This window comes from Daphnia pulicaria, chromosome 1 (assembly GCF_021234035.1).
Source record: "Daphnia pulicaria isolate SC F1-1A chromosome 1, SC_F0-13Bv2, whole genome shotgun sequence".
Lineage (NCBI taxonomy): Eukaryota > Metazoa > Arthropoda > Branchiopoda > Diplostraca > Daphniidae > Daphnia > Daphnia pulicaria.
Window position 1 is genome coordinate 3,433,091 of NC_060913.1, and position 27,954 is coordinate 3,461,044.

At 38.6% G+C, this 27,954-nt stretch overlaps 6 protein-coding genes across 11 annotated transcripts; 2 read left to right on the plus strand and 4 right to left on the minus strand.

The window, feature by feature from the left end:
* Nucleotides 1-1,766: 1,766 nt before the first annotated feature.
* Nucleotides 1,767-3,184, minus strand: LOC124338621 (protein obstructor-E-like). Its single transcript, XM_046792745.1, has 6 exons — nucleotides 3,032-3,184; nucleotides 2,730-2,921; nucleotides 2,429-2,623; nucleotides 2,278-2,348; nucleotides 2,024-2,148; nucleotides 1,767-1,950 (listed from the first exon to the last, which is right to left on the minus strand). The coding sequence occupies exons 1-6, from the start codon at nucleotides 3,081-3,083 to the stop codon at nucleotides 1,908-1,910; spliced, it is 678 nt and encodes a 225-aa protein (XP_046648701.1). The 5' UTR covers nucleotides 3,084-3,184; the 3' UTR covers nucleotides 1,767-1,907.
* A 966-nt stretch (nucleotides 3,185-4,150) lies between these two features.
* LOC124338619 lies at nucleotides 4,151-6,312 on the minus strand. Its single transcript, XM_046792713.1, has 9 exons — nucleotides 6,186-6,312; nucleotides 5,993-6,096; nucleotides 5,811-5,910; nucleotides 5,254-5,324; nucleotides 5,031-5,154; nucleotides 4,849-4,942; nucleotides 4,737-4,781; nucleotides 4,583-4,660; nucleotides 4,151-4,505 (listed from the first exon to the last, which is right to left on the minus strand). The coding sequence occupies exons 1-9, from the start codon at nucleotides 6,232-6,234 to the stop codon at nucleotides 4,238-4,240; spliced, it is 933 nt and encodes a 310-aa protein (XP_046648669.1). The 5' UTR covers nucleotides 6,235-6,312; the 3' UTR covers nucleotides 4,151-4,237.
* Nucleotides 6,313-6,445: 133 nt separating this feature from the next.
* LOC124338620 (protein obstructor-E-like) lies at nucleotides 6,446-8,508 on the plus strand. The gene is made up of 10 exons (XM_046792729.1): nucleotides 6,446-6,842; nucleotides 6,917-6,956; nucleotides 7,036-7,069; nucleotides 7,145-7,172; nucleotides 7,245-7,263; nucleotides 7,321-7,406; nucleotides 7,474-7,559; nucleotides 7,628-7,742; nucleotides 7,869-8,055; nucleotides 8,215-8,508. Exons 1-10 carry the CDS (start codon nucleotides 6,764-6,766, stop codon nucleotides 8,225-8,227), a joined length of 687 nt encoding a protein of 228 aa, XP_046648685.1. The 5' UTR covers nucleotides 6,446-6,763; the 3' UTR covers nucleotides 8,228-8,508.
* On the minus strand, nucleotides 8,224-19,167 carry LOC124338574 (formin-binding protein 1-like). 3 transcript variants are annotated; one of them, XM_046792675.1, is made up of 11 exons: nucleotides 19,003-19,167; nucleotides 17,397-17,512; nucleotides 17,270-17,320; nucleotides 13,944-14,091; nucleotides 12,863-13,135; nucleotides 12,315-12,485; nucleotides 11,963-12,220; nucleotides 11,035-11,228; nucleotides 10,139-10,438; nucleotides 9,853-10,052; nucleotides 8,224-9,550 (listed from the first exon to the last, which is right to left on the minus strand). In XM_046792675.1, exons 1-11 carry the CDS (start codon nucleotides 19,024-19,026, stop codon nucleotides 9,390-9,392), a joined length of 1,896 nt encoding a protein of 631 aa, XP_046648631.1. In that variant the 5' UTR covers nucleotides 19,027-19,167; the 3' UTR covers nucleotides 8,224-9,389. The 3 variants fall into 3 exon arrangements, with proteins under 3 accessions (XP_046648631.1, XP_046648626.1, XP_046648637.1); XM_046792670.1 differs by having other exon boundaries at nucleotides 11,035-11,258; XM_046792681.1 differs by lacking the exon at nucleotides 19,003-19,167 and adding an exon at nucleotides 17,639-17,748 and having other exon boundaries at nucleotides 11,035-11,258.
* LOC124338600 (very-long-chain (3R)-3-hydroxyacyl-CoA dehydratase-like) lies at nucleotides 19,154-21,811 on the plus strand. Of its 3 annotated transcripts, XM_046792694.1 has the most exons (9): nucleotides 19,154-19,306; nucleotides 19,371-19,412; nucleotides 19,934-20,059; nucleotides 20,192-20,308; nucleotides 20,380-20,490; nucleotides 20,557-20,782; nucleotides 21,040-21,280; nucleotides 21,347-21,469; nucleotides 21,529-21,811. In XM_046792694.1, exons 1-9 carry the CDS (start codon nucleotides 19,256-19,258, stop codon nucleotides 21,743-21,745), a joined length of 1,254 nt encoding a protein of 417 aa, XP_046648650.1. In that variant the 5' UTR covers nucleotides 19,154-19,255; the 3' UTR covers nucleotides 21,746-21,811. The 3 variants fall into 3 exon arrangements, with proteins under 3 accessions (XP_046648650.1, XP_046648647.1, XP_046648655.1); XM_046792691.1 differs by lacking the exon at nucleotides 19,371-19,412 and having other exon boundaries at nucleotides 19,241-19,306; XM_046792699.1 differs by lacking the exons at nucleotides 19,154-19,306; nucleotides 19,371-19,412 and adding an exon at nucleotides 19,587-19,680.
* LOC124338559 (huntingtin-interacting protein 1-like) lies at nucleotides 21,792-27,923 on the minus strand. Of its 2 annotated transcripts, none has more exons than XM_046792663.1 (23): nucleotides 27,772-27,923; nucleotides 27,542-27,700; nucleotides 27,439-27,470; nucleotides 27,264-27,327; nucleotides 27,038-27,186; nucleotides 26,929-26,979; nucleotides 26,687-26,844; nucleotides 26,466-26,527; nucleotides 26,252-26,392; nucleotides 26,060-26,193; nucleotides 25,805-25,971; nucleotides 25,487-25,733; nucleotides 25,103-25,417; nucleotides 24,749-25,033; nucleotides 24,354-24,638; nucleotides 24,001-24,285; nucleotides 23,752-23,923; nucleotides 23,576-23,662; nucleotides 23,175-23,485; nucleotides 22,800-23,103; nucleotides 22,634-22,733; nucleotides 22,340-22,569; nucleotides 21,792-22,267 (listed from the first exon to the last, which is right to left on the minus strand). In XM_046792663.1, the coding sequence occupies exons 2-23, from the start codon at nucleotides 27,585-27,587 to the stop codon at nucleotides 22,104-22,106; spliced, it is 3,789 nt and encodes a 1,262-aa protein (XP_046648619.1). In that variant the 5' UTR covers nucleotides 27,588-27,700; nucleotides 27,772-27,923; the 3' UTR covers nucleotides 21,792-22,103. The 2 variants fall into 2 exon arrangements, with proteins under 2 accessions (XP_046648619.1, XP_046648612.1); XM_046792656.1 differs by having other exon boundaries at nucleotides 27,768-27,901.
* Between the last annotated feature and the right edge of the window lie 31 nt (nucleotides 27,924-27,954).

The window sequence follows — 27,954 nt, forward strand, 5'->3', positions numbered from 1 at the left end:
AATGAGTCCCAACTTTTGTTTTCTTCCGATATCACTGTTATGGAAATGAAAAACTTAATAAAAGGATTCTGTCTTTAACTTGTTTATTACATAAGAGAAAAAAATTTTGCAAAATATCTTAAAAATCCTGAAAAATCACGAAAATCTTTAAAAAATCTTAAAAATCTTAAGAAAATCTAAAAATCCCCCAAAAAATCCAAAAAATCGTAAAAAATCTGAAAAAATCAAAAAATCTGAAAAAATCTGAAAAATCTGAAAAAATCTGAAAAAATCTGAAAAATCTGAAAAATTGATTTTTGGATTTAAGATCCGTACACCTTCGGATCGAGTTGACAACCCCTCGGGATTATCACAAACAAAGGTAACAAAATAAAAAAATATTGAAGAAATATTTGATGGCCAGTTTTCTGGGTATGACATTTAATGAGGGGCGTTTATTTCATTCGCACTGGTTCTAGCCAGGGCAGGGTTGAAATCCGCCAAGGGTTCCATCTTTTTGTACAAAAATTGTATTCCCTACTATTAGCATATGACATAGTATATGTCCTATTTCGTATACAATATTGTTCGCGAATTGTAGAAAACTGTGGCTCCTTTTCCGTAAGACGATATTGTCCACTTTTAAAGTCGACATTTTTCTTAGGGGGCATGACGTCATGCAAAGTTATGAACCCATAATTGGATTTTATGGTGTCCGAATGTGGACCAATTGACCTCCTTTCTAACACAGCTATTTAACCTAAACGTCCTTGAGAATAAACAAGGACATCGGTGTATACGTGAGCAATGCACTATTTGAATTTACCTATAATTTGCATGCTCTAGATTCAAAGGAACCCCTAAATAATTTAACTCCGATTAAGCATTACGGTGTGCCGTGTTCTTCAAACTTGCCAAAATTTACATCCTATACATTATATTTACGTCTTCTGTCCATCGTCTCACGCAAGGTCTCACGATCTTCTCTTGGTTCTATTTTGTGCTTCCCGTTTTCCCAAAAATTTACATACTATACATTATATTTACGTCTTCTGTCCATCGTCTCACGCAAGGTCTCACGATCTTCTCTTGGTTCTATTTTGTGCTTCCCGTTTTCCCATTTCCATTGATCGTGAATTTCCACTCCCGGCGATCTTATCAAATATCGGGAACATTGATTCAAGCTGCACCATACGTGACAGACAACAACAATTTGATTCAATTGACATAAAAGATTGAGCTATTGATTTCTAACGGGAGGGGGTGATGAAGGATATACGATGCGGGTCTACTGATAATGTTTTATTTTAGAACTTATATTCGATTATTTTACATGTAGATATGATCTACCCTTGTGTATATTTTTGCTGAAACAATAATCACCACCCACAAGATTTTTACGCTTCGCGGATGTGGATAAAAGAAACGAGAATAAGTGGTTAATTAACTATGGGAGCCACTATGGTTTACCTGGCCGCGGCCGCCTTTCACTCACGCGTTCTAGCCACTAAAGCTAATTATTCACTCAATTTACTTATGCTAGGAGAACATTCACGCAACACGTGTCTTTACTTACACGATCAAAGTGAGAAAAAATCGATGTAAGCCAGTAACAAAATCTATGCAAACTAACAATCGTGTTTACAGGCTCTTAAGTAACAAGTAACTGTGTTCGATGTCAAAGCAGGTAGTTTGATTTTTTTATGCATCGCCATGACCAAGTTTTTTGCACAATTATGAAGACGATCTATTGTATACGTAAAGTAAGTATTTAGAAGATTTTATTGTAATTGGGAAAAATATTGTGTATTCGCTTTAATCCATAACACAAAACAATACATTAATACGACATTCTCTTCATCCCTCGCAATTCGTGGTTTTCCCTTGACCCTGCTATACAAGTGCGGCCTAGATTTTAAGGAAGGTTTTTAAGCTGAGTACTTTTCGGATTCGGGGGGATAGTAGTTGGCGCTAAACACACAAACAAACAAATAATTAGATCCCTTTCTTTCGTTTATCAATAAAAATGTCGTGCTTAAATTACCAAGCTGGGACGCTTTCTGGAGCTCCGCAAGCACCGATAGACTTGTCGAATACAGTTTTAGCTCCGCAGACGTTCAGTCTTGGTTTATTTCCCTCAATGCAGACGAAGTAGCGAGCGCAATCGGTCTGAAAAATTAAATAAGCCCAATGAAAATGTTTAATTTATACATGGTTGTTCTTTAAACGTCTTTAAAAAGGAGCACTTTCTTTAAAAAAAAAAAAAAATCGCATTGCAAAGTTTAAGGTTGATATTACCGGGTGTCCGTAGACTGGGTTGGTGGCAGCGACATATTCGTCAACGTCAGGGCATTTGAAGCCGAGGAAAGCTATAGATAACACGTACAAAAATTATGCAAAATTATACTTATTAATTAGAAAAAATCAGGATAGAAAAAAGAATCGGTACCTTCGACGTTGCAAGTAGGAACCTGGTCTGGCCATTCGCAGCGCCAGAGAGTTGGGTGCCAAGCTAATCCTTCGGGACATTTAAACTGGTGCTCAACTCCATCCACACAGTTGACGAAATCACCGCAGCTGTTGTCGGAGCCAGTCTTGAACATGCCCCATTTGCGAGCGCAGTTGCCCGATGGTCCCTCAGCAGCTGTAACCGACAAAAATATTTCACTGAGTTACAACTCTTCCGAAACGCATTGCATATTAATAACACAGATATCGCTTAGCTAAATCCATCATTTGTATGAACTTACGTGGAATAGTCCTCTTGCCGCATTCGACATCAACAGGGTAGTCACATGGGTAGCGGAAAGCAGCGGCTTTTTCGTTCACCAAGAGACCGTCGGGGCAGGAGACCTCCTCGGCGACACCTTCACGGCATTCCCAAAACTTCTCACATCGGGATTCATCCGAAAAGTAGCCGTTGGGGTACGGGCAGTTGTAGGCTATATAGTTGTTGAATCACAAAATCCAAAAACAAACAGGCAAGAGAATTAATTTAAGAAAAAAAAGACTTTAGATTGCCAATACGTGAGTTGTAGTAATTTAACAATACCTTGTGTCCAGCCGATAAGAGCCAACGTAATAACAAACTGTAGGACAGCCATATTCGAGATTGAGTACGACGTGGTGTTGTTCACTTGCGAGTCTTCCACTGACTGATGCCGAGAACCGTTCACGAACTGCAGATGAATGCAAAGTTTCTCAAAGGTTTTTAAAAAAAATTGAAAAGAGAAAGGTTCGCTACTTTGAAGGAACGATGACGTTCTCTAAAAAAAAGGTTAGAATGCGTGAAGTCTGGAGAAGGGAAAAAAACGGAAAAGTACCTTTCACATTGGCGTTAGACTATGGAAGAAGTTCCGTGTAAACCCTGAGCAATCATTTGCCAATCTACGCGCTATAGCAATAACATGCTTTACACTCACAGAAATATCTATAGGAAAAGGCATACACAAAAATTTTTAAATTTCAAGGACTTTTCTATAAAACCCATCATCGTTTGGTTTTTCTATGAATAAATTTGACTTTTGTCTGTATACAAAGACTTGACACAGCAATTATTCGAGAAACATCAGTTATATATATCCGAATTTCATTTAATTTTGACTTTATATGGGAATGCATTTATATTATTAGCAAATAAAACGCTATTGAAAGCTGTCACTCGATTGGGCCCGTGGCAGGGTTTATAGACTTTCACGTGTGTGTGTGTAAATTTTTAGATTTCGGTGCGGTGTGTTTTGTCTTCTTGTCCTTCTGTACTCGAGTGAAAGTAGTCAAACCGGTCAGTGTTTTGCTTAAGGGAAAACGTGGGAAAACTTGGAAAAAAACTATTCTTTTAATTCATGATTTCTAAAGTACAGCTAAGGTTTCCTCGGTGAGTGTGGTGAGACTGATTCACGGAAAGGGTGAAACAATGTATAGACGAATTGAGAGCTAAAAAAAAATTCGCACACCCCAAAATTGTGTACTGAAAGTATGTAGACTCTCTCTACTGGGGGCTGAGGACATTATGCCGGCAGGAGAATGTTCACAATTTTATTATTTTGCCTTCCCGAAGGGTTAGCTGTTTGCCTTCGCGGTGATAGCCGCACCTTTTTTTTAAGAGGTTTTCTTTTTATCTAGTCCATTCCACCAAAATAAAGATAAAACCATTTCAACAGTTGCTATAGTCAAATAGAATTTTTACTTAGAAATGGATCACATAATACACAAGAAATTATTTCTATAAGATCATCGATTGAGTAATGAAAAAAAAACGTTATTCTTCGTCCAAATCGGATTTATCGAAATCGATCGGATCTTCCTGAACTAGACCGAAACGATTAGTTCCCGTAGACAAACGGCGCATTGGCTGGTGGCTTTTCGATTTGGCCACTTCTCCTGGCTCGACTCTGGCAACAGACACTGCTGGAGCAGCTGTCCGGACAGCTGAGTTGTTGATCCTTCTAGACGAAAGTGCCGGCGCGACAGTGGCATCAGGAATGTCATCCTCTTCAATCGGATCATCCTCTCCATACCACTTTTCACTACGTCAAAAAGGACAGACAGGTTAGACACGCATTTTTATTTGCAGGGACGATCGAATTGCCGCAGTAAATCTTACCATCCACGGACATTTTGGGGCTGATCACAGCGACCAGACACCGGATTAAAAACCAATCCATACGTGCACCCTCCAAGACTACAGAAAAGTAAAATATCGATTAAAATCTATCAGAAATACAGGTAAAAAAAATCTTGTGTAGTGAAAGACAAACCGTGGCATTCCGGTTAAAAGACACATGTAGAAATGGCGACAGGAACTGTAATGCAAATATCAAATGAAATAGATGATTTGTTTTATCATGAAATAAATCAGGATTATATTACGTCGGATGAGCAAGTCGATCGTGATCACCAAAACGAAGAGAAGCTGATGGATTGGCCCCGGATCCAATATTAGGACACATGAAATTGAGAACTTCTGTAAAAGTAATCGAGAGCGTTCAGTGAGTCGTGATAATTGAATGTGAAATCCATGGATGATTCCATTATATAGGATATCAACTTACGGGATGCGCTGCAATTGGGTCTGTTTGTTTGATCGGCGTGAACGCAGGCTCCAACCAATGGCTCGAAAATTACACCCGGAGGGCACGCAATGAGAGTATGTTGTCCGTCGGTGCAGTGATAGAACTGCAATACGATAGCGACGAATAATTTAAAAATTTTATGTTAATGCAAGAAACAATGGTACAATTATCTGGGTAAATAAATTATTAATAAGATACTAACCTTATCGCAAGATCCTTTCACAGGGAACATTCCATTTCGGCGTGGACAATTAGAAGTTGGTCGAGGATTTTCTGTAAAAAATAAAAATTATGTAAGACTGGAGCAGCGCAGTGCTAAAAACCGGTCACGATTTTTTCAAGGAACCGACGACCTTATCTAGTTCATCACTAAGTGGCACCTTTCGTTATTTAACATGTAGGTTATTATACCCAAAGAACTCCTAGTGTATGCATTTTGCATGTAAAGATTGTAAGCGATGCTAATGTTGAAAACGACCTTGTCGCTTCTAATGTTTCAACTGTCAACCACTAGATGGAAGCACTATATGGAACTGAATTTGAAAGGTAATCTTCAAAGTGCGCAACGGTCATTTTTGATAAAAACATTAGGAGTAACGAAAATGTTTTCAATAAATTACGACTGTTTTAATCAATTAAAAAAATCTAGCAATCCGAACAGTAAATCTAGTCTAGAGGAAAAAAGTTTTAGATCCAGGCTAAAGTTACCGATTTAGAAGCAAAACAAGTAAAGAGAGATCGAAAAAGTAAATAATTTACGTTGTTTTTTCCTGTCGCCACATTGGACAGCATGGGGTAGTTCACATTTATCCTTTGTGATGTCAAACACGAGACCGTCGTCGCAAAATTCTTCTGTCGCCTATGAACGAATACCGGTACAATTAGTTTAAAGAATTACATTCATGCTTGTGTCTGATCACATTCCCGACGAAATGTCTTACCGTTCCGTTGAGACAAACATAGTACTTGTCACAAAATTCATCGTCTTCTATCATGTAGGGGCGAAGACTTAGTTCGCAACGAGGTGTCGGCAATGCAGCGCCAGCTAGAATTAATTATACGAAAATGAAATTATTAAATTAACTATGAATATGTTAGAAGAAAATAACGGGCGAATGTTTCTTTGTGACCTACCAATGCAGCCAACGAAGGCAGTAACAGCAAAGAGCGTTGGGATCCACATGTTCACAGCGGATGATGCAACTGACGAATGGTTGATGTTGATCGTCTTCAATTTAGTTTAAATAAGAAATAAATGGCCTTCAGATCAAGGCTGTTGCATGTTTGATATTCCATATTAATCCAAAAAGGGGACATCATAACCCTTAATATTCTACAGTATGACCCATGTTTTCGACGTATGGGCAAACAATACGGAGCTTAAGAGATTATTTTCCGACCTTGTTCTACCTGCGGGAATTCAATATTTAGAGGGATGCGCACTGTCACCCAGCATTTTTACAGAGAATCACACACAAGCACAAGCATATAGAGTGAACCAATCAAAGAAACAACCGGCTCGAGGGTGAATTTAAGCTTGAAAAAATCTTCCGCTATTCGCCAGATAGTCAGTCGCCAGGTCTCGTAAAATTTCCAGACTGTGACTGTGAAGTAGATCCCAACTTCAAAATGAGAATTTTTATGTTTAAATTCATTTCACCAGGCTGCTTCGTTGAAGAACTTTCTTCGCAGTTGGTAGAGCAAAAATCAACATGTTGAAAGCATTTCATCTGCCGATGTTTGGAATTGTTATTCTATCACTTTCAAGTGTTTCAACTAAACCCCAACACGGTAAACGACTAAACAAATTGTGAAATAAACCGTTCGAATGAATGTTTTTAAATAACCGTGGTGACTTTTCTCAGGAAACGTGATTAAGCAGGTGGAAATGGAATGCATCAAACGGTATACACTTTCGATCCCTATAAAATTTCAGTTTCTTCCAAAAATCATTTAATCTTATTTAACTGCTTCACGTTATTAGTCCACGGCCTTACAAAATTGCCGATAAAGAACAGGTAAATCATATTCTTATAATCATTTCAACTAATTTCGTGTCAATTAATTGAATTTAATTCAAATTAAATTTGCAGTGTGATAAATACTACATCTGCGACAACGGTGAGTTATCATATGATAACTAAATTCACAAGATGAAACTAATATTTTGTTTCTTAATCTTATCCTTTCAAGGCGTGGCTATACCGCAACTGTAAGTCGATTCATTAAAGGATTTAACTTTTACTAAGATTATTGTCATTTCAATTAGTTGTGAAGACGGCACGGTGTTTTATTTTTCCATTGGAAATTGCGTCCTACTGAATGGGGCGGACTGCGATGGCCGACCTTTACTCCGTAAAACAATTTTTATCTATAGTTGCTTATCTTCGTTTTATGTAACTGCATTGTCCTTTGAAAATAGAGGAATCAATCAAAACAAAGCATTGCCCAAAAAAAACAGGACTTTTCCCTCACGAGGATCCTGCTCAGTGCAATAAATATTACCAAGTATATCATATTTACACTTCAATAATTAAACTAGATCTTGCTTTATTATCAATTAAATGCCAAATCAGTGTCTAGATGGTCGCCCGACATTAATTAAATGCCCTGATATGCTACTTTTCGATCGTGTGAGAGGTGTGTGTGATTACGCCGATCTAGCAGATACTTCAAACTGCCTTCTGGAACGTGAGTCTACCAATAATGAAAAAACAAAAAAAATTATTGCGATTATATGGGGTTGAAACTTGAAACGCTGATCATTGTCAGTGTCCAGTTGAATCTACGAAATTAAAAAATATTGATTGCTTACAGCTTCCCCAGTCGTTTGCCCTGGAAATGCGACACCAGATGTAGGCAACCGTCTAATCGCTCATCCAACTGATTGCAACAAATTTTTCTTCTGCGAATCGGCAATTCCACGACCACTTGCATGCGAAGAACACTTGGCGTTTGATTTGGCCTCTTTAACATGCATCGAAAGATCAAAAGTCCATCGCTGGTAAATCCTTATTATTCATTTTCAACACAATCGACTTACTGCAACGATGACGCAATTCAATGTCCCACACTTGGCGTTGGACAGTTTGCGAGAGGAACAACTACATCAAATCGCATCATAATTGGTCAAATAATTGATTTTTAATCTCATAATTTCCAGCATCCACGATTAAAGGGAAGCAGACACGTTTATTCCGGACCGAGACTTGCGTCGCATTGAGCATATACGAATTACATGACAAACGTAGACCTTCCATGGATGCCAAAATTAAGGAAAAATACAATAGAACAAAAGGAGGAAGAACAGAAGATGGAAAAAAAATGAGAAAAAAAGAAACTAGAGTACTTACACAGACACATACACAAAAAAATCACTGTCAATTTTCGAATCGAACGCATAATACACCTAACAGATGCGATTCAGCGCGGAATTTCTTAGCCATTTTTCTTTTGTTTCGCTAAAAAAAAGGAATTATTATATTTCCATTACATACCTCTTTCACCGACACACGAGGTCGTCACTAATGGATTACACAATTGATTTTACTCAGCGGTCTCATTCATCCACCCTATAGTCCCGGTGTCCCACATTAGTTATAGTTTCTGTACATGGACGACTGCCACGTCACTTTTTACTTTTTTTTTTGTTTTCTAAACTCAAAAAGAATTATTACGGGACTATCAAACATAAGAAAAAGGTGTTTAAATCGAAAGGCAGCAAAACGTCAACACGCAAAAAGGCAGCGCACAAACCCTATTAAAAGAATTTCCGTGGTTATAAGAAAAAGTTTGTAGATTATGTAATCGGTCAATTTGTTCGCATTAAGCAATGACCACATTTTGGGCGACGAGAGCGAACAGATAAAAATGACGAGATACCGAGAAAATGGGAGGGAAAAAAAGAAACGATTGCACGCCAAAAAAGACAAACTCTTTGTCTTCACTGAATGCGAATAAAAACTAAAGACACATTAGCGATAATAAAAATACAAAAAAAAGAAGAAACTTGAAATCGACATTATAACTCAAACCAAGGTTTTTTTTTTAATTACTGCAATTAAAAAAAACGAAGATAAACAAGAACGCTGCAAAATTGTGGAATTGTAGAAATGAAGAAAAAAAGGCCATGTAAAGATTTGGTTATTCCTATTTAAAAAATTCGTTAGCTACTCCTAACCAACGGCCGTCGTGGTGGTGCGCACAACGGAATGATTATCTTTGACAATGCCTTCGATTCCATTCGACAGAGAAGACCGTTTCTTTTCTTTTTAGCCAATAAATAAGTTGAAGATTGCGGACAGGGCAAGTGGTGTGGTGGTGGTGGTGAACGGTGAACTAGCAAGTATTATACAGTGTACACTGAATATAGGAGGTGGGGACGAAGCCTTCCTCGAAGCCGGAATTCCGTCGCACTCGCGTCCAGCCGTCTCCCTGGTCGACTTCAATGACCAACAACTCTTCACCTTCGTGTAAGGGAATAGAACCTTCGCTTTGGGCTACAAAAATACGAAAAAAAGAAAAGAATTAAGTGGCTGATTTTCTGAATTTCGTAGACGAGTCTCTTCGAAAGAAACGGACAGCAGTAGGATGAAGGCCGATTTCAGAGTGACATGAGGTAGCATTGAAAGCATCATAAGAGTTCAAAAGAGTAAGAGTCTCATCAGATAAGGCCACAACCAGTATACTATCCCCCCAAAAAAAGCCAACGTGCAAGCGCAGAAATGAAAGGAAACCAATAGATACTCTGGCGAAAGCAGAGCGCGCTTTTCGAAAATGGGAAACGCCGGGTGGAACGAACCTTCAAATGCGTAAAGTGCTCGGCAGGTACCCAAAACTGGCAGTAGTTCGCTTTCGTAAACTTCGCTCTCGTTGAGCGTGTCGTCTTCTTCGGCGTCTATCTCGGCTTCGGCGTTGGCGTAGAGACGCTCCACCTCCGAGTCGGGGAAACTGGTATGCGAGGCGTGAGAACCAACTCCGCTCTCTGGACTGTGAGAAGACCTTTAAATATTTGTAAAAATACAGAAATTTACTATTTAGTGCCATCTATTAAAACAAACTAAACGATTCATTTTTATTAATTTTACCCATGAGTTGGTTGGGGTGTTCCAGGCAGAGACGGTTTATTGTTGGGGTTGGAAACGCTGGAATCGGACGCACTCCGACTGAGAGACTCGTCCGAGCCGCCATGCTGCGTTAGGGCGTTGTTGGATCCCTTGGATCCCATCAATTTTCTCAATCCTAGTCCTCCGTTACTGCCGCCGTTAATTCCGGTCGTTGAAGACGTTCGGACGCCGGGTGTGTTTAGCGTCTGGGCCGAGACTCGGCCTTCGGCTTCATCCAGATAGCCTTGAAATTTGTGAAGTTCCAGCCGTAATTTGTCTAACCTGAGAAAGGAAAAGAATGAAAATGATTAAATCTATTAGCAAACATTTCAGCTCTCGCTGATGAATGGAAAAATGAAACACCAACAGAAAAAATAAATGAAAATAAATTTTTCATCAACAAAAGTCAAACAAGACGACACGTGAGTTCAACCTGCTGCAAACGCTTCCTGGAATTTCAAGGTCATGCATTTTATTTTTAAAAGGAAGACGAAAACGGTGACGGATGATCCGTGCCTTAACCTTCACATCTTTTCATGCACTCGACATGAGAGAGAGAGGGAAAGAACGTCGAAAAAATATGCCATCTCATTAGCAACTCCATTTCGGTTGCGCCGAGTCCAGTCTTCTACCTTAGACAATGCTGGCATACCTTTCTTGGCGTGTCACGAAAGCTCTTTTGTTTAGCATATGGCCAGTATAGGCTTGTTTATTTCGGTTACGAAAAAAGAAAAAAGAAAAGAAAAAGAAAGCCCCCAAAAAAGGAGCGGAGAGAGACTGGAGAGAGGACTCGACTCGGACAAGATTTAGTAGTAGCGCCACCTAGCGAATCCATATCAATCGATCGGGTTGAAAATAGAATAATCTATTATATCTACCTTTGTCCACTTTCTGTCAGTTGGCCCTCGATGGAAAGTGGATCGCCCAGGGCGCGGTTTTGCTCGTAGACGCCCTTCATTTTCATGAGTCCGTCGCGCGTCGCCGTCTCCTGCAGCAGCCGCGTGTTGATCTCGTCCAGCCGCTGCTGCAACTTCTTGCGTCGCTGGTTCGGCGCCAAATCGCTATAGTCCTCCTTGGGTTCGACGAAGGCAATGAGAGACGACTGGAAAGGAGAAAGCGAAACCAAAAAAACTCATTACCAAAACAGAACACGGCGCGCGCTCGTTGTTTATCCCATTGAGACAGTCCAGGGCTGACGGATTGCGTCAACCCATTTCGACAACAACACTTTGGCAATTCCGTCAAATTGCAAAAAATGCAAATGTTGCAGGACTTGATTACAATTCAGAAAAGACACTGGCGACAAAAGCGTGTGGTGAAAGGGGAGAAAAAACGTGCAAGGGTTTGGATGAGGCATGCTGGCGGCTAAACTGTTCGATTGGAATCATTTCAGTCGCAGGGAACGGTGTGTCGCGCAAGCGGGGGGCAAACGAAGAACAGAAAAAAATTTTTGTTTAGAATCAGAGATACTTACGATAATGGATTAGTGCACTTGAAACGTGTGGCGTGCTACAATCAATACGAATGGTAACGTCTCCACGCTCAGCATCCGTATTGGCAGAACGATAAAAGAAATGATAACAAAACAAGGGTGAGATGGGATGATCGGAAAAATAAAAACAAAAAAAAAAAAAAAAAACCAAAAAAAAAACACGAGAAATCAACTAAAACAAGAATCGATTATTTGAGATTATCGCAAAAAATCTCCATCAAACGGGTTCCATTGTTAATCGGGACGCTTGGTTCTATTCAATTTCTTTTAGAATAAACAAGGGGGTAAGATGTTGCTATTGATAATGACGTTACCTTTCCAGCGTTGAATATGCTAAAGATGCCGGCGCGTTTTTTGAGTTTCATGGCGGTTAACGTGCCACCTTTCGATTCGGACTTGAGGATGCCACTCGAGGTCAAGCTGATGGTCGAATGAATGGCGCCACTGCCGCCACCATTGCTCGACGAGTCCGAGCCGACGCTGCCGCTTCGCATATTACTCAGGTCTTCGAAAGGCACGTCTTCCGGTGGCGAAAACCCGGATTTGTACCGTTCAATAACCAGCCGCGAGTCCTGACCATAAAAATGACCAAAAAATATCAAACATAAAAAATCAACAAACAAAAAAGGGGGCGTAAATAAAATAAAAATCAAACAATCAGGTCACCTTTTCCGGATCGACGTTGTCGGCGGCTCGGACAATTCCGTCCAAACATTTATTAATTATGGGAAAGACACTGCGCTCTATATCCACACCTTTCCTTATGAAATTCTCGACCTGTTTAATTCTTTTGTCGTCTAACTCCTGAAGGGTGTGGAATACACCTGGAAGGGCCGTCTGCAAAAAGAAAAAAAAAAGAAAAAAAAAACGTCAACATTATTTCGATCAATAAATTAGAAACGCACTAAAAAGCACAGGCCAGATTTTTTTCCCTTTTAAACTATTATTACGTACACGCCATGTTGACGTTAATGCAACATCTGCCGAGACAGCTCCTCCCAACCACAGCGAGGGAGCACAAATAATGACAGCATCACAATCATTTTAGCGCACTTATTACCATCCGGGATGGTCCCGAAACCTCGTTGGCTGATAATCAGGACAAGCTCGCCAAAAACGGTTTGACGTTTTTCCTTATTTTAGTCTTATTTCATTTTATTTTATTTTTTGTGTAAAAAAGATGAAAAACAAAAAGCCGTTGGTTTCCCACGCACCTGATAATGACACGTCTGAAGCTCGTTGGCTTTCTGGAGTTGCTTGGCGTACTCGTTTTTGTTGTCATCGCACTGGTGACTTTTGATGGACGAGTTGATGCGCTGCTTTTCGACGTCGGCCCGCGAGAGGTTCAGATCGGCATCGGCTTTGCGGTACGCGTCCTCGGCCCGCTCCGCTTCCCGGAAAGCTTTTTCGTAGTTTTTCTGCGCTCGATCCAGCGCCGACAACTGCTGGTTCAACGAAGACTGCAATTTCGCACCTTCCTGTAGAGCCTATCAAACAATTCAAAAATAATTCAAATCAAATCAAATAATGAAGTCATCATGAAACAAATTATGCGCCGCAAACCGATGAAGCCCATCCACAACTTTCATTCAATTGAAAAAATAAGAACCTAATTTCAAAAAGGAGATGGAAAGTAAAACGTCGAGTCTCAAGGTTGCCATCGAATTTTGAAAGTGTGACACACCCTTAGGCTATTATTACCCAAACAAAAGTCTGTTGGCTGTTCAGCTTCTTTCCATTTTGGACGTTGGTATTAAAGTAATGGATATATATCTGTTTGATATTAATTTATTTCTCTTTGTTTGCGTTACGTGGGGAGGAGAGAAAAAAGAAAAAAATTGGCTGCAACGCCAAAGGCCAAAAGCTACTGCTGGAAGAAGAAAAGTGGATTGAATGGGACACGCACGCCCGCACTAAAGTTGGATAACCACCACCCAACGAAAACAAGACAATGCCTTCAAACCGCTTGATGATAATCACAACTTTCCAAGTCTACATGCCCTTGAAGCACAACGTGTATGTGTGTGTGTGTTTGTTTCAAGTTGCGGCTATCCACGTTCAAGCATGAGAAGGAATACCGTCGAATTCCGTCGTTGCTACTTCCCCACTACTCGCAAGCCACTAACGAACAAACTTGTTAATAAAAACGATTTAAAAACTTGGAAACCATTTCCGCTTTTTTTGAGCCGCAGAAAAGTTTGTCTTTTTGGTTGGGGTTAATTTCAAACCGTGATGGAAGATGCTGGACCTATCCAAATGCTAGACGATTACGAAAAGAGTGATAGTTGAATATACCTTTTTGCGTTCTTCTTTCAAGTCTTTGACGAGAGCCACAATCTCTTTGGTGACGGCAGAGGTCAGGTTTTCGGCTACCACTTCATGTTGGCCGGCTTGATCGTTGACCTCGGTCAGGACATCACGAAAGGCTTTCTGGCACGAAAATCTGTTGATGAAAAATGGAAATTAGATCTATTATGCCACACGTTCAAATTCAAAGTCGATGCCGGGCCCGAGCTGCGGCAAAAAAAAAAAAAAAAAGACACAGCTGTTCACCATGGACGTTCGGTGCGCCGCATGGGAACCCATTACGAGTCGTTCGGATACGGTGAGATGGATACGAGAAAAACACAACATGAACAAATTTCAAAATAAAAATGACGACGCACCAGACGAAAGAAAAAGCAATCGAGAGGAGAGAAGCAACAAGAGAGAGAGAAGAAAAATCTCATTCCCAGGCTCATCGTGCACACGCACGCTCGAGTCCATTACGAAAAGGAGGAAAACAAATAAAAACGCGAGATGCTCACACGGCCATATCTCTCGCCAATCGGAAATAACAAATAACTCGTTTTTCTCGTTCTCCCTCAACCCGACTGCGAAATAGGTGCAGTTTGAGTTGCAACAGTAGCAGCAGCTAATCGCACATTAGCTTGATGATGATAGGAATTAGCTGCTGGCCGTCATATTTCCCTTTAAGGATCGTTAAAGGCTAATCATCTGGGATTGTGGGTTTGTCACCTATTGGACATTCTGACGGAATGACTCAGCAGATGGTCGCCATGCCTTATTGTCGTTATCCTCCCCTGACGACCCAGAAAGAGAGAAGCTAGAGAGAAGAGCCATAGGATGTTGGTGGGTCTGATTAGATTTTCAGCGACAACTTCCCTCGAGTGCGGAGATAGCAGCCGAGGAAGCGCACGAATTGCGAATCAGATTCAACAGTATAATCTGAGAAACGCAATGGAGCGAGACGGTAGATAGGGAATTGTGGAGCAACACGACATAGCCCCCTTTTCAGTGCGTGACTGAGTAATTCTTCCTCCGACAGAGCGACAGGAAAAACAAAAAAACACACAAAAAACACGAAAAAAAAATCCAGGGGCTTCGTCTTTGCTTAACAAGATTGTCTATAGAATATCAACCCTTGAAGCAACACTAGCGCGAATAGGATTCGAAAATCTTCTGAGCTCTTTTCTAAAATAAAAATGAAATTTATTTTATTAGCCTGATTCTCTCTCTCTCTCTCTCTCCTTTTTGATCCATTTTGCGGCGACCTATATGGAGAAGTGAAAGGTCAACCGTCATTTGAAGGCAAAGAAAAACACACGCGCAAGTAACGAGGGATAATACAGAAGGAAGACTCTAACGCAGTCTACAATCATGGGGCCAACCCCTCCCGCCCTAAATTTCGTCTGTTTATTTGAAAAGTCTTTCTCGTTTCCGTTTTTTTAAACTTGACAAAAGTAATAACTTGAGTTCTTATCTATCCCACAAATGATTTCTTAAAAAAAACCCCATTTTGGGGATGTGGTGGTGTAGTGGATTAGAGCGTCAACGCTTTGGAAAAAGGCAATGAGGCTCTGGTTTCGAAACCCAGCTGAACCCGTCAAAAACCTGTAGCAGTCGCGCCGTGGAGAAAGGCAGCACGCATAACACAGGGATCCTTGATTGCTTTCAAGGATATGACGTTAAACATACGGTGATGTGTTTAATCACATCTTTCCAAATTGGAAACTAACCAGCGTCATTAGATCGGATTAGATTATCTGCGATAGTGCGCTATATAAATTGATACATACATACATACATACATACATTTCAAACTCATAATGTTGTCCGTGACGATTAGTGGTTAATCTTATCTAGCCCACAGTTGAACCAGAAAAACCCATTTGATAATGTTGTCCGTGGTGATTAGTGGTTAATCTTAAAATGTTCATCTATTTGCTTGGTCGATATAAAAATTAAGAAACAATAACTGGAGAATAAGGTTCTTGGATTACAAAAGGTCGAAGTGTACAGAAAGAAAAGGTGTGAACATTGGTGACAAGTGGGTGGGCTGAGAGGATGCCCCAATATTCTACGGTTACCGTCTGAATTTTTTTCTACATAGTTCACCGAGTGTTCCCTGAAGCCAGACAAAAAAATTCACTTCAGTTGATTGGAGCTCATTTTTGGACTTCGTTCGTTATCCCCGACTAGAAAAAAAGCGTTGGGTTATGACCGGAATGGACCACCAGCCTAGTCTCACCCCTTTTCTCCCCCCAACAAAACAAAACTAAACAAACGGAGGACTAGTTTTCAAACTGTTAAAGAAACTCACTGAACCGTTATGTTTCGTGCACCTGATCAACAACTCGTTTGATACTCGTCTTCCTTGTCTCGTCTCCCATCAACCTGCATTCTTCCCAAGTCCGAGTATGTGAGTAATGAGCTGAAGGTGGAAGGAATGCTCGTGATCAAGATAAAAAATAAAAAAAACAAATACAAAAATCCGACTCGAATGGAAACAACTACAACCATGGAATCATTTCATTTTTCCAGGAACGGAGGCGTCCTTTTCACGTTCCCAGGGTTGCAGTACTTGACGGGGAAGCTACGTTGTTTGATTGGATTGCTGTTTTACTATGCAAGGGTGGGGATGGTCGGCTGAAAAAGAAGGGGGGAGGGGGTGACGTCACCATACGATGAGTCATTGCTAGTTACAAGCCGGTAAGGAAAATAAAAAATCGATAGTTCGTATCCAAGGTTGAAGGCTGTACACAGTTGTTCCCTGGTCAGGTGAAGAACTTGCCTAGATCCGGCAGTTGGCCATTTAACAGATTTCTGAAGAAAAACAGGCAAGGTCAGCCAGTTTGTCCTCTTGTGAATATAACGGGAAGAAATATTCGAGTTTAGTGGGTCGGGCCGTTTAGGTATTCCAGCACGGATCTTTTCCTTTTATTACCAATGGGCGACGCTTTTATTGTGCAACATGGCGAGTCAGAACAGAAAGAGGGGAAAAAAAATATTGCTACACAGTATGTAACACCGGCCGGCCCTGTCTGCTCAATAGATAAATTTTATGAATCTGTTCACAGTATATACTCATTGTACGGGATAGGTTACACCTCAGCACGTATGTGATATGCGTCGAGAGAATAGCCGAATCACTGAACTACAACAAGGAAATGGGTCGTTTCCCAACATCGTCTCTGAAACGATTTTAAATGATCTCTCGAATATCGCTCGAATAGCTCGAGGCGTTGAGCATACTGAAACCCAAAAGGGCATGCCAGCGGCACCTTATCCCGACTATTAATTTTATTTTATTTTTTCTTAAAGAAAAAGTTTCCACTTACTGATAGTCTTCTTCCTCCTTTTTCTTCGGCATGTACGACTTCACCAACCGCCTGGACAAACACAAAAGTTAATGAAATATATATTGATATATATAAAAAGGAAATTCAAATCGATAATTTATTATACCTCAGTTTTCCGGCGTACTCGGATTCGATTGCGCACCGATCCCGGATAAAGTTCCCATATCGCTCCAGAAAGTCAATGCCCTTTTGGGTGTGGGCAGCTACGTTGTCGTATTGGTCCTAAAACAATATCAACGACACACATATCAAAAGCCGTTATCTGATTGCACTGGTGACCGATTCGATCAGTGCATGTCGTTAATGCGACCCATCTAAGAAGTTCAACATTCAAAACGATCTTATCACCTTTGATATAAAGTCAAGAACGAAGATTGTCAATCAAATTGCAACAATGGACGAGAAAAATGGACGCCGATCACGCACGTTTCTACGAAGATGTTTAGAAGAGGGAGAAGCTTAGCCAGAAATAAAACAGGAACCTATCTTGTTACGTACAAGCAAGAGAGAGAGAGAAAGAGAGGACAGTTCAGCTCACGAATCACATGACTCAAGCTGAAGACGTCACAATCTTTGGCTGCTGCAACAGCCACCCCCTCAAACAGATTTAGAACAAGCCAGAATAGCAAAAAAGAGAAATGTGAACGAAGCGGAAGAAGATTAGAAGCACAGCTAGACGTGAGTTGGAAGATAAATTCCACGCGATGAAGACGAAATACCCGTGCAATCCGAAAAGGTAAATGAATGACAACAAAAGACTTTGTGGGATTTCAAAACAAGAAGTCATTCCAGGAATGGGGGGGAAACGATCTATTAACAGAAAATAAAATGCATTTGAACAACCGACTACGATTTGATGGAGATCCCGTCTCTCATGTCTTAACCCGGATGGCAACAAGGACACTCGGACAGAGAAAATGAATGTAGAAAATAATTATGTTTTAGCGAAAATATTTGATGCCAGGATATTAAAACACCAACATTCGACAAAATATAATCTACTGCGATTCATTTGATCACCGATCGATTCGACTAGTTATCGTACACAGGAAACTGACGTGTGCAACCAGAGAAATATGATTTACGTTTTTGCTTAGCAATGGACGGAAATGGACGGAAAAATCAAAATTCTAACGCGGTGTAACAGGAAATTTAATAATAATTAAGTGCCAGAAGTTGACGGCAATCTATTGAAACATTCTCAACAGTATCCGGTGTGTCGTTCTCAAATAAAATTTCTTGTTAAAAAAAACGAAAAAAAGGACATTTGAGTTTGAACCCTGACAAATGATTCAATTGAAGAATTTTACAGAAATATTTTTCAAGAACTCTATAAAGCAGTAATATTTTCCTATCAGAAGAATTTCGTTATAATTAAGCAAGCAAAAAAATTCGGTCGAGTAACCAAATTTCAAGTCTTATTACACCATGCCAGGCTAGTTGCAACAACTCGTTCGATTGACAAACTTCAAACAAAGTAAGTATTTTTTTAGTAAAATGAAATGAAATTTACGCTAGGTTTCTCGACCCTATACACCAATCACATGGTGATGGCAATTGTTAGTCTTGATTGTTGTAAAAAGAAACTGAAAATAGTAGAATGCAAACGCTGTAAGCTAGGGATGGGTCGTCTTGTTGACTGCTAGGCTACTGTGGATTTGGGGTGTGTTACGATATGATTAGATTTCAGTTGAAACTGAAATACAACTTACCCAAAGTTCGATTCCCCAACTCATTTTTTTTTCAGAATGCTCGTATCCGACTTATCCAATTATTTTCCAAGTTGACATTGCAGGTAAAACATTCAAAATTTCGACACGAGTTTCAAGCACACACACCAACTTAATATGCTGACCAACATACACTTCTGCTGCTAACGCCACTTCGACCAAAACTTTTCTCTTACTCATCGGCCATACCAATTCGACCTGCCGCCTGGTGAGAAAGTCGGAAGGCAATAGTCAAATGAAAAAAAGTTTTCCTGTTTACCTCAGCCATCTACCGTCAAAAGATACAGTATAACCGTATATATTTTTTTAAATCTCCTAAATTGAAATATTTTAATCCCAACTGCCTATAGCTAACAACTATACAGCTATACTTGCAATATACTTGCAATAACGTAAGTTATTCACTTCATTATATTGAGAAATCGCCGGTGACAACTGATAAGAACATCGGGCTAATCTTAGGGATAGGGAGGGAAGCAGATCTTAAAATGTCACCATAAAAAGTATGCATGTTTATTGTTTAACTACAATAAATATGCATAATAAATATTTTGCTTTAACCTTTTTTTCGCGATAACTTCAGCTTGTCAGTTTCAACGGTTTCAATATCCCGCTCAATATCTGGCAAGTTTAGCTACGTTTAGGCTACTTGACGTTTTGGTGATATTTTTTGTTTCATTTTGTTGTTAACATTAAAATTTGTCATTTTAGTCAAATTGAAAACAGTATTTATTCCTTGTGTTTTTAGATTAAAACTTTCCTATAATACTAAGAGAAGAGTGTAAAAAGTCTCCAATTTGGCAATTTCGCTCGATCTTTGTATATCTGTCAAAAAAGACAAACACGCCAAGTCTAGCAGACTGAAACGTAGAAAAAAAAATACGTTAAATAGGATTTTTACGTTACTTTACAGGACAGCTTTTTAACTAGTCTCTGCTCTCTGGTGGACATGACTTCCAAAGGAAATCCTCACCCATTTGTTTATTGGGCCCAAAATACTTCACACGTTTTGTTACGTGTTGATCTGAAAGACGTACAGGTAATTAATATTCTTGATTCCTTAGCTGTTTACTGCGTCTGCATGGCCACTGCGATCAAACAATGTCGACAAACCACCTTTTGTTACTATTCTTATTTTTCTTTTTGCTTTCCTTGATGCCATGGTATGAAGGAACCTGATGTACAGGTTAATGAAAACCATATAAAGTTTGTAGCAACTGGTGTGGGTGCCAGAGGAACACAACTTTATGAGTTTGAATTGGAATTAGGGGCTAATATAGTCCCTGTGGTATGGAAGCTATTATTATTTTTTATTTAACTGCACATTATTCTAGCTTTAATTTGATCTTGTTATCCTAGTCTAGTCAGTATAGAGTTACTGCCCGGCAGATTGATATTAGTTTGAAAAAACAGAATGATGGATGGTGGCCAAAGCTTACTGGATCTAGTTTGAAACCCACTTGGCTTAAGGTATTACTTTAAAAACAGTATTTACAACCAATGGAAATTTCTGTTAAAAAAACATTTTATTTTAAGATTGATTTTGATAAATGGAGATCTGAAGATGATGATGAAGCAGGATTGGATATTTCTTCAAGCAAGTTGGATGAGCTTGATAGTGAAAATGTTGTTGCTGATCACATGAGTTTTAATTTAGAAAACTTAAGGAAGACATACTTGTTTGTCTATAATTTATGGCAATTTGTTGGATTTACATACATATTTTCCATGCTGGTGTTCAAATATTCAACACTGGGTTATGGTAAGTTCTTTTTTTTTATTTCTGTGTAGAGTGTACAGTGTTCATGGATGTATTTATGCAAATTATGCTCTTTAGTCCTTATTGTTATTTGGGAAAGTTTATCAAAAAGATCCTAGATCTAGTTTGCATGAAAAGTGTAAATAAAGTAACAAAAGAAAGAGCGCAATGTATAAATATTTCCCTTATGTACTCCACTGCACCTGCACTATCCCTTCGCGGTAAAGACAATTCAAACATTAATTCTTTTTTTCTTCTAGATTTTATACCAGTTGCATACCAATCTGTTCATTACCCTCTCAAATTTTGTCAACTCATGCAAGCATTAGAGATTTTTCATCCCTTATTTGGCTATACTAAAGGAAGTGTTATGGAGCCCACAGTGCAAGTTGGTGGAAGATCCATTATACTATTCTGCTTGATTGAAGCTGAAAGCAGAATTCAAGATAAACCAGTCATTTTCTACTTGATACTATGTTGGTCAATCATCGAGCTTTTCAGGTAATGCGTTGAAATTTTTAAATTTTGCGAGAAACTACGGATTCTGATGAAGTTATGTTGATATAGATATCCTTACTACATGATGAGAGTATACGACAAAGATTTCGGCATAATCACTTGGTTGCGATACACAGTTTGGATACCTCTTTACCCGCTTGGCTTCTTATGTGAAGGAATTGTTATATTGCGGTACGTAGCGACTTTCAAAAATTCTATGTGTTTATTCACATTGTTTTCTCAACTTTCAGAAACATTCCATTCTTCGAGGAAACCGGAAAGTTCTCCGTAGGCTTGCCGAACAAGTGGAATTTCTCATTTCATTTCCCTACATTAATGAGGATGTATCTTTTGTTTTTCTTTCTACCCGCCATGTATACCATGATGTCGTACATGTCAAAACAGCGTCAAAAGAAGCTACAAGTAAGGGGTGACTCAATCCCCTCTAGTAAAATAAAAGTTAATTAAATAATCAAGACTTTTTGTCTGTAAAAGTAAATAATCTGCAAATAAATTGTGTTGTAGTGCTTGGTATTTGAAAAGCAGAATTAATACAATTGGTAATTCATATCATTATTAACATTCCGAAATTTTGGCACAATAACAATTTAAACAGCGGAATGACATTCAAATTCTCTCCAAAATCTACTTGTCAATAAGACAATGGATTTCTTTTAAACTATAAAGATGAAAATGAAATAGGTGCTTATAATAGAAAATTAAAGAAACTTGATTTGAACTTGCAGAACGAAAATTTAAAAAAATTGCGCGTTCTTTACGTTGCAATTAAAAATGACACACCAGCTACAGCGGGTGGTTTGGAAATTTACGAATCAGTGTCACCCGCAAGTTGGTAATGCTGTCTTCTGATAGCCGACAATCGGACACGTTCTTTTTCCAGCAAAGACTCGAACTCCAAAAATTTTATCTGTGACTCCATTTCTAATCGTTTGGCTTGATGCAGTGTCAAATGTGCGAAGTCCAGAACCGCTGAATAGTAGAATAAAAATTGGTTAATTATGGCCATTTGGTATTATCACAAAATTTTTAATTAAAATTTACTCGATTCTTCGACAAGTTCTGCACAATGTTTAGCTGTCGCAACCACCCCTCCAGTAGCCAACGAAACAGCTTTAGACGATTCAGCCAATGCTTGGAGGTTTTTACTTTGTAGTTCTGCTTTAACGCGACTTGCAAACACCAGCTGAGCCGTGGAGGCGGCGATTTCTTGGGATGCCACTGTTAGTTGTTCGAATTTAGCTTGCCCTTTAACCACATTGTCTGCTGCGTCTCTGTTGAAATTATTATACTATTTAAAAAATTACTTGAACAACCTTTTTTTTTAAATCTTCCTACGTTAACAGCTTCGCTCCGAAACCAACGGCCTTAGCTGCCGACAGCAGACCTTCAGTCCAACGATGATTTCGTTTGTAGAAATCTCTTGCAGTAGCAGATCCTGCGTACGAACAAAAATGAACGTTTAGTTTTAGAATAGCCATTTAGTGTCGTGTTCCAGTTCAACCTTTTCCACGCGCAACTATTTCTTCTTGAAGGACTTTAGCTTTTTTGATTAAATCAACGATTGCCTTCATCAATGCGGTACATGAATCCAGAACCTTTTCGCTCACTTCCAATTTAACTCCAGTGTGGGATTGTTTAGAACTATCCCATAGTTTTGCGATTCGCGCAGCTGCCTCTTCTATAGCTCGTTCCATAGCTCCTAATTCAGACTCGAGTTCTTCGCCGACGTTATGTTCAACGTTGGCTTTCAATGATTCAGTTACAGCAATAACTAGTTTATCTAAATCTCGAAGAGCATTTTCAACCTGTTTAAATCACACAAATTAATTGAATAATAATAAAAAAATACAATAGCAAAAATATCTAAAATGAGTACCAAATTTGAATTCGAATTGATTTCTTCATTCTGGAAAGGCTGCTGAAGAATTCGGAAAAATAGAATGGTTATCTTTCCTGCCGCAACACACTTCTTTAGCATCTCATCAACTTTTTCAATATCAGTTAGACTGTGGGCCAGCTGCTGTCCATGAAGCAATACAAAACCGATCGATTGGGCAAAGGGGAATATTAAGGGTACTATGCGGGATGCGACATCGTCACTTTTGTTGCTTGAACAATATGCATTCAACGACTCGGATAGCGTTTTCAACAAACATAAGGCTCCTTTAATAGTGAATCCACTATGATCTATAAGAGAAGTGAAAGGGTTTAACTTTTAAAATTACATAGTGATTTCCAATTTGCGAAGCTATGCTGTGCAAACGGTAAAAACCTTACCTTGAAGATTTAAAGCAAGAACGGGAGGTTTTGCCAAGTCTAATACACATTTTTCCAAATATTGCTCTCCCTTTAAAGAGCAATCAACTGATCGATTTCAGACAAACATAGGAAACAAATTAAATCAATAAATATGGATGCTAATAAAGTATTTTCATTAGAATTCAGTTTAGTACTTAGAAGCTGATGGAATAGATTCATCGCTTCAAGTTTGCTAGCTTCAAGCATTGATTTGTAATGAGCAGTCAATGAATCATTCTGCTGTAGCAACTTTCGGGTTTCCTCCTGCAAATTATTTTTTTCGCCATCAATATGTTGCAATTGTTGTTCTAACTTGGCGACACTTTCCTGTCACACATAACAAGACATATTAGGCAATATAAAAACATGTCTTGCCAAATTTACCAAAGTACAACAGAACATACCTTCATTTGGGCACCATATTTTCTCAACTGTTCGCTTTCGTCGGTCAATTCCTTGATATTGTTTTCTTTTGCAATTTTGCAATTATTGAATTCTTCCTCCAACTTCTTACCACTCGCAATCGATTGCTCTAATGCTTCGTTCAACTCCAGAGACTTTTGTTTACTATGATCCAACTCGTTTTTCAACTCAATAGTAGACGTTGTTAGTATTTGTCGCTCTCCTTGAAGATCATTAATCTGTTTTGTCATGGCTTGATTATACTGTTCAAGATCTTCATACTTTTCCTAAAAACAGAAAAATAATAATTCGGCAAAATGGCCAAATATGCGAATGAAAGGAAAATCAAACATACCTTCATTTCTGTACCGTTTTTTCTTAATTGTTCTCTTTCGTCCGTTATTTCCTTGATACTGTTTTCTTTAGCAACTTTGAAATTATTGAATTCTTCCTCCAACTTCTTACCACATTCAATTGATTGCTCTAATGCTTCATTCAATTCCAGAGACTTATGTTTCCTATGATCTAACTCATTTTTCAAGTCAGTAGTAGACGTTGCTAATATTTGCCGCTCTTCTTGAAGATCATTTATTTGTTTTGTCATGGCTTGATTATGCTGTTCAAGTTCTTCATACTTTTCCTAAAAATAAGACATAAAAATTATCAGACAAAAATTAGATAACCGACACGCGAGAGATGGTTTATCATTAGTAGCGCTTCTACAGAACAAACTTTCATTTTTAATCTAACCTGCAAGTTATTTTTAATAATCAACAAATCTTCCTTTTCTTTTGTCATCTGCTGAATTGTTACATCTTGAGCAGTTTTAAATGCAGCAAATTCTACTTCACCATTTGTTGCGCTCGCCTTTAACGTCTCAAAATTTGCATGCATCTCCTCTTGTTCTTTGGTTTTCAGTTCTAAAGTAGCGCTCAGCTGATCTACTTCTAGCAACAGTTTAGCTTTTTCCTCTTGAATTTGAACAAGCTGATCTTCCACTTCCGTAATTTTAAGTTCAGTCGCTGATATCAATGTCTAATGATAAAATAAAAAACGCACTACGGCATTAGATTACGATTCAATAAACAAGAAAGGCATTTTTACATTTAATTTGTTGTTAGCCTCTTGAAGCTCAATTTTTTCATCACCAAGTAACTGGATCTTCGCAACTTCGGCTGTTTTAAGCATATTAAGCTCATTTTCTGCATCTTTCAGACTAGTCTTAGATAACTCGAGTGAATCTTGGAGTTCACACTGAATTTTGTTGCTTTGTTCGAGGGAAGTATTGGCAGCTGAAAGCTTCTTGTCTACTTCAGCTTTTTGACGCAGCAATTTGATGTGCTCATCGCGCAATTTTTGATACACATCTTTCAATTTCACAAATTTGTCTTCCCATCCTTTTGCTCTTTTTCCCATTTCCTAAATAATTTTGTTGTAAAAATATATGTATATAATATTCCTTTAACAAAGAAAATTTCTATAAATTACATCTAACTGTAATTGGACGACTGATCCCATCTGTGCCGATTGGGCTGCATCACTTAGTTTCCGTTCGATATCTTCCTTGTCCTTCAATGCTTCTTCTATTTCGTTTTCTTTTTCGGACATGCGCAATTCTAAATTAAGTATTTCTTGTCGTAGAATTCCATTCTCTTGATTATACTCGGCACGAACTTTCCTCAACTCCGCTGATAACTGTTCCAGTTGATGTAGAAGATGTTCTATATAGCGATCTCTAAGAAATATATATATAGTACATTCTCAATTTTTAAATTGATTTTTCTATAACCATAAAAAATCTGAAACCTTTCTAGCAATAAATCAGGAGAATAGTCATTTCTTTCCGGTATTTCCGATTCCAACTGAACTAGTGTTTCGTCTACCTGCGGCGGCGGAAGGGCTTCGTTTGGTAGTATTACAACTGGTGTGACGTGACGACTTAACTCGCTGGATATCAAAAAATTTGGCGGACTCTATATATTCGAAAGATGACAAGTATTTTTTTTGTTTCTTAATATTTTAAAAATGATATAAGACGTAAATGTTTCAAGACAAATTTACCTCATCCAAGTGTGGTACTTGGATTAATGTTTTGAAATATTGGAGTGTACTGGATTGTAAGTAAAACTGCCGCAAAGCCTTGAATTGCTTTAGAAATCTGATACGGTGGCCTTCCAATGTTTCGGGTGGTAGACCTAGACAATACAATTAATTAAAGCTTATACTTTTAAGCAACAATTAATGTTCGCATACAATTGTGCAGTTTAAAAAGAAGCTTCACGATGAAATCATAAACTTGGGAAGAATCTTGTATGCATGGAATAAGAGGAGCCAGCCGACATTGCCCCGCATTCGTCATAGAATTGGATCGCGACATATCCAAAGAACCAAATACTATAGGGAAAAAATATACTTTAAAAGGGGAAGTTCTTATACACATCAACAAAAGTAAGCACATAGTCATTACCAGCTGCTTGTAGGGTAAGAATCTCATCCATATAGTCCAGCAACTCAACTGATAACTGAAAACTAAGCAACATAAATATACTGAATTACGAAAACAATAAGCCTTGGGAAAATATGGATATTAACGAATTGCCAAAATTGCCTTCTTTCAAATTTTCCCTCTACTAGTACTTTTACCCTACACGAAGGATAATACAAATATTTATTACTACACAAACTTACTATAAGTTAATGTCATGTTCACAAACAACATCAATTCCCTCATCTTTGATCATCAAATTCCCCGGGAATTTTGGATTCCTTCGATGAAAGTCGAGCTTTACCACGAGAAGTCGACAGTACAAATTGATCAACTTCCCATATCCATCTTTAAGAAGTCCCTTAAATTCCACGAGAAAGAAAAACAGCATTAATAAAACTGAAATAACACATATTAGCACATTTTTATTTGGAAAACAACTGACCCATAATTTTCCCTTGTCCACTAAAAATTCTCTGTGTTGCTGTGAATCTTTCTGTAAAAATCAATGTTAATACTAACTTTTAGTTCACCAAATAATGTATACAACTTACCAGGACATTTGGATGTCCCTCACGCAAAATTTTGTGTAAAGTATGGCAGAATTTCCATGCAACAATTGGATTTGAATGAATGGGTAGTCTCAGAACAATGGACCAAAAAGTATGGCTCCCTTTCCCTTGAAATGTGCCAATAATTGCACCTTATTTGGAAAATGTCAATTTAGATATGTACAATAGTGATGACAATAATTATTATTAACTCTAAGTCTTTACTTACTGCGAACATGCTTGGATTTTACAGGTACTTCAGATTCATTCACAGCTTTACTGACAGCTAAGGTCTAGACATTACACAAATAAAATGTAATTGTATTCTGTTTATTTCAACCTGTTTTTTTACTATATTTTTGTTTAAATTTTATTGAATTGTAGGCTACAAGCTTTCCACAAACCTGTGTTTTTTCAAAATTTTCTCTTTCCTGATCTGTAATGTTTCATGAAGACAATTTCTTAGAATTCTATGTACATACATGCAAACATAAATATTTGGTATACCTAGTGAAGTTCGAGAACGATTCGGAGGCAACGTACGACTAGCCATATTTTATTTATTTATTATTGTTACCAAACTGTCAAATCTCACGGCGACCTGCCCACGAGCCACAATCACTAGTAACTACGTATGACAATGGCGTTTCCGTCTATGACGTTCACCTAAAATTAAGGAAATGAAAGATACAACCAGCTAGCTTACAGACTTTCCGGCATTAATTGTGTATACAAACTTAGCAGCGTAGGGGCCTATTGGGGTATTGCCTATTTCACAATCAGTATGTTGCTGTGTCGGCTGTGTGGATGGAATGTGTCAAAACTGAAAACAGACGGCAACGGATGCTGCTATCTGCCGGCAGATTCTTTTACTTTTTGTACTGAAACGATCAAATTATGATGGTATCACTTTGGGACCA

Coding starts and splice junctions, on each gene's coding strand:
- LOC124338621 (XM_046792745.1), bottom strand. CDS start 3,083: ATGGCTGTCCTACAGTTTGTTATTACGTTGGCTCTTATCGGCTGGACA. Junction 2,349..2,428: donor TCCTACTTGCAACGTCGAAG/GTACCGATTCTT, acceptor TGTTATCTATAG/CTTTCCTCGGCTTCAAATGC. Junction 2,149..2,277: donor ACCCAGTCTACGGACACCCG/GTAATATCAACC, acceptor TTAATTTTTCAG/ACCGATTGCGCTCGCTACTT.
- LOC124338619 (XM_046792713.1), bottom strand. CDS start 6,234: ATGTGGATCCCAACGCTCTTTGCTGTTACTGCCTTCGTTGGCTGCATT. Junction 6,097..6,185: donor TGCCTTCGTTGGCTGCATTG/GTAGGTCACAAA, acceptor AATTAATTCTAG/CTGGCGCTGCATTGCCGACA. Junction 5,325..5,810: donor TGGCGACAGGAAAAAACAAC/GTAAATTATTTA, acceptor TATTTTTTACAG/AAAATCCTCGACCAACTTCT.
- LOC124338620 (XM_046792729.1), top strand. CDS start 6,764: ATGTTGAAAGCATTTCATCTGCCGATGTTTGGAATTGTTATTCTATCA. Junction 6,843..6,916: donor TTCAACTAAACCCCAACACG/GTAAACGACTAA, acceptor GACTTTTCTCAG/GAAACGTGATTAAGCAGGTG. Junction 7,070..7,144: donor AAATTGCCGATAAAGAACAG/GTAAATCATATT, acceptor TTAAATTTGCAG/TGTGATAAATACTACATCTG.
- LOC124338574 (XM_046792670.1), bottom strand. CDS start 19,026: ATGAGTTGGGGAATCGAACTTTGG. Junction 17,513..19,002: donor GTTGGGGAATCGAACTTTGG/GTAAGTTGTATT, acceptor ATATTGTTTTAG/GACCAATACGACAACGTAGC. Junction 12,221..12,314: donor ACAACGTCGATCCGGAAAAG/GTGACCTGATTG, acceptor TTTTATGGTCAG/GACTCGCGGCTGGTTATTGA.
- LOC124338600 (XM_046792694.1), top strand. CDS start 19,256: ATGAAAAAAAGTTTTCCTGTTTACCTCAGCCATCTACCGTCAAAAGAT. Junction 19,307..19,370: donor ATCTACCGTCAAAAGATACA/GTATAACCGTAT, acceptor AACTGCCTATAG/CTAACAACTATACAGCTATA. Junction 20,309..20,379: donor GGGCTAATATAGTCCCTGTG/GTATGGAAGCTA, acceptor TTGTTATCCTAG/TCTAGTCAGTATAGAGTTAC.
- LOC124338559 (XM_046792663.1), bottom strand. CDS start 27,587: ATGGCTAGTCGTACGTTGCCTCCGAATCGTTCTCGAACTTCACTAG. Junction 25,734..25,804: donor CCTGATTTATTGCTAGAAAG/GTTTCAGATTTT, acceptor TATATTTCTTAG/AGATCGCTATATAGAACATC. Junction 22,570..22,633: donor TTCGGAGCGAAGCTGTTAAC/GTAGGAAGATTT, acceptor TAATTTCAACAG/AGACGCAGCAGACAATGTGG.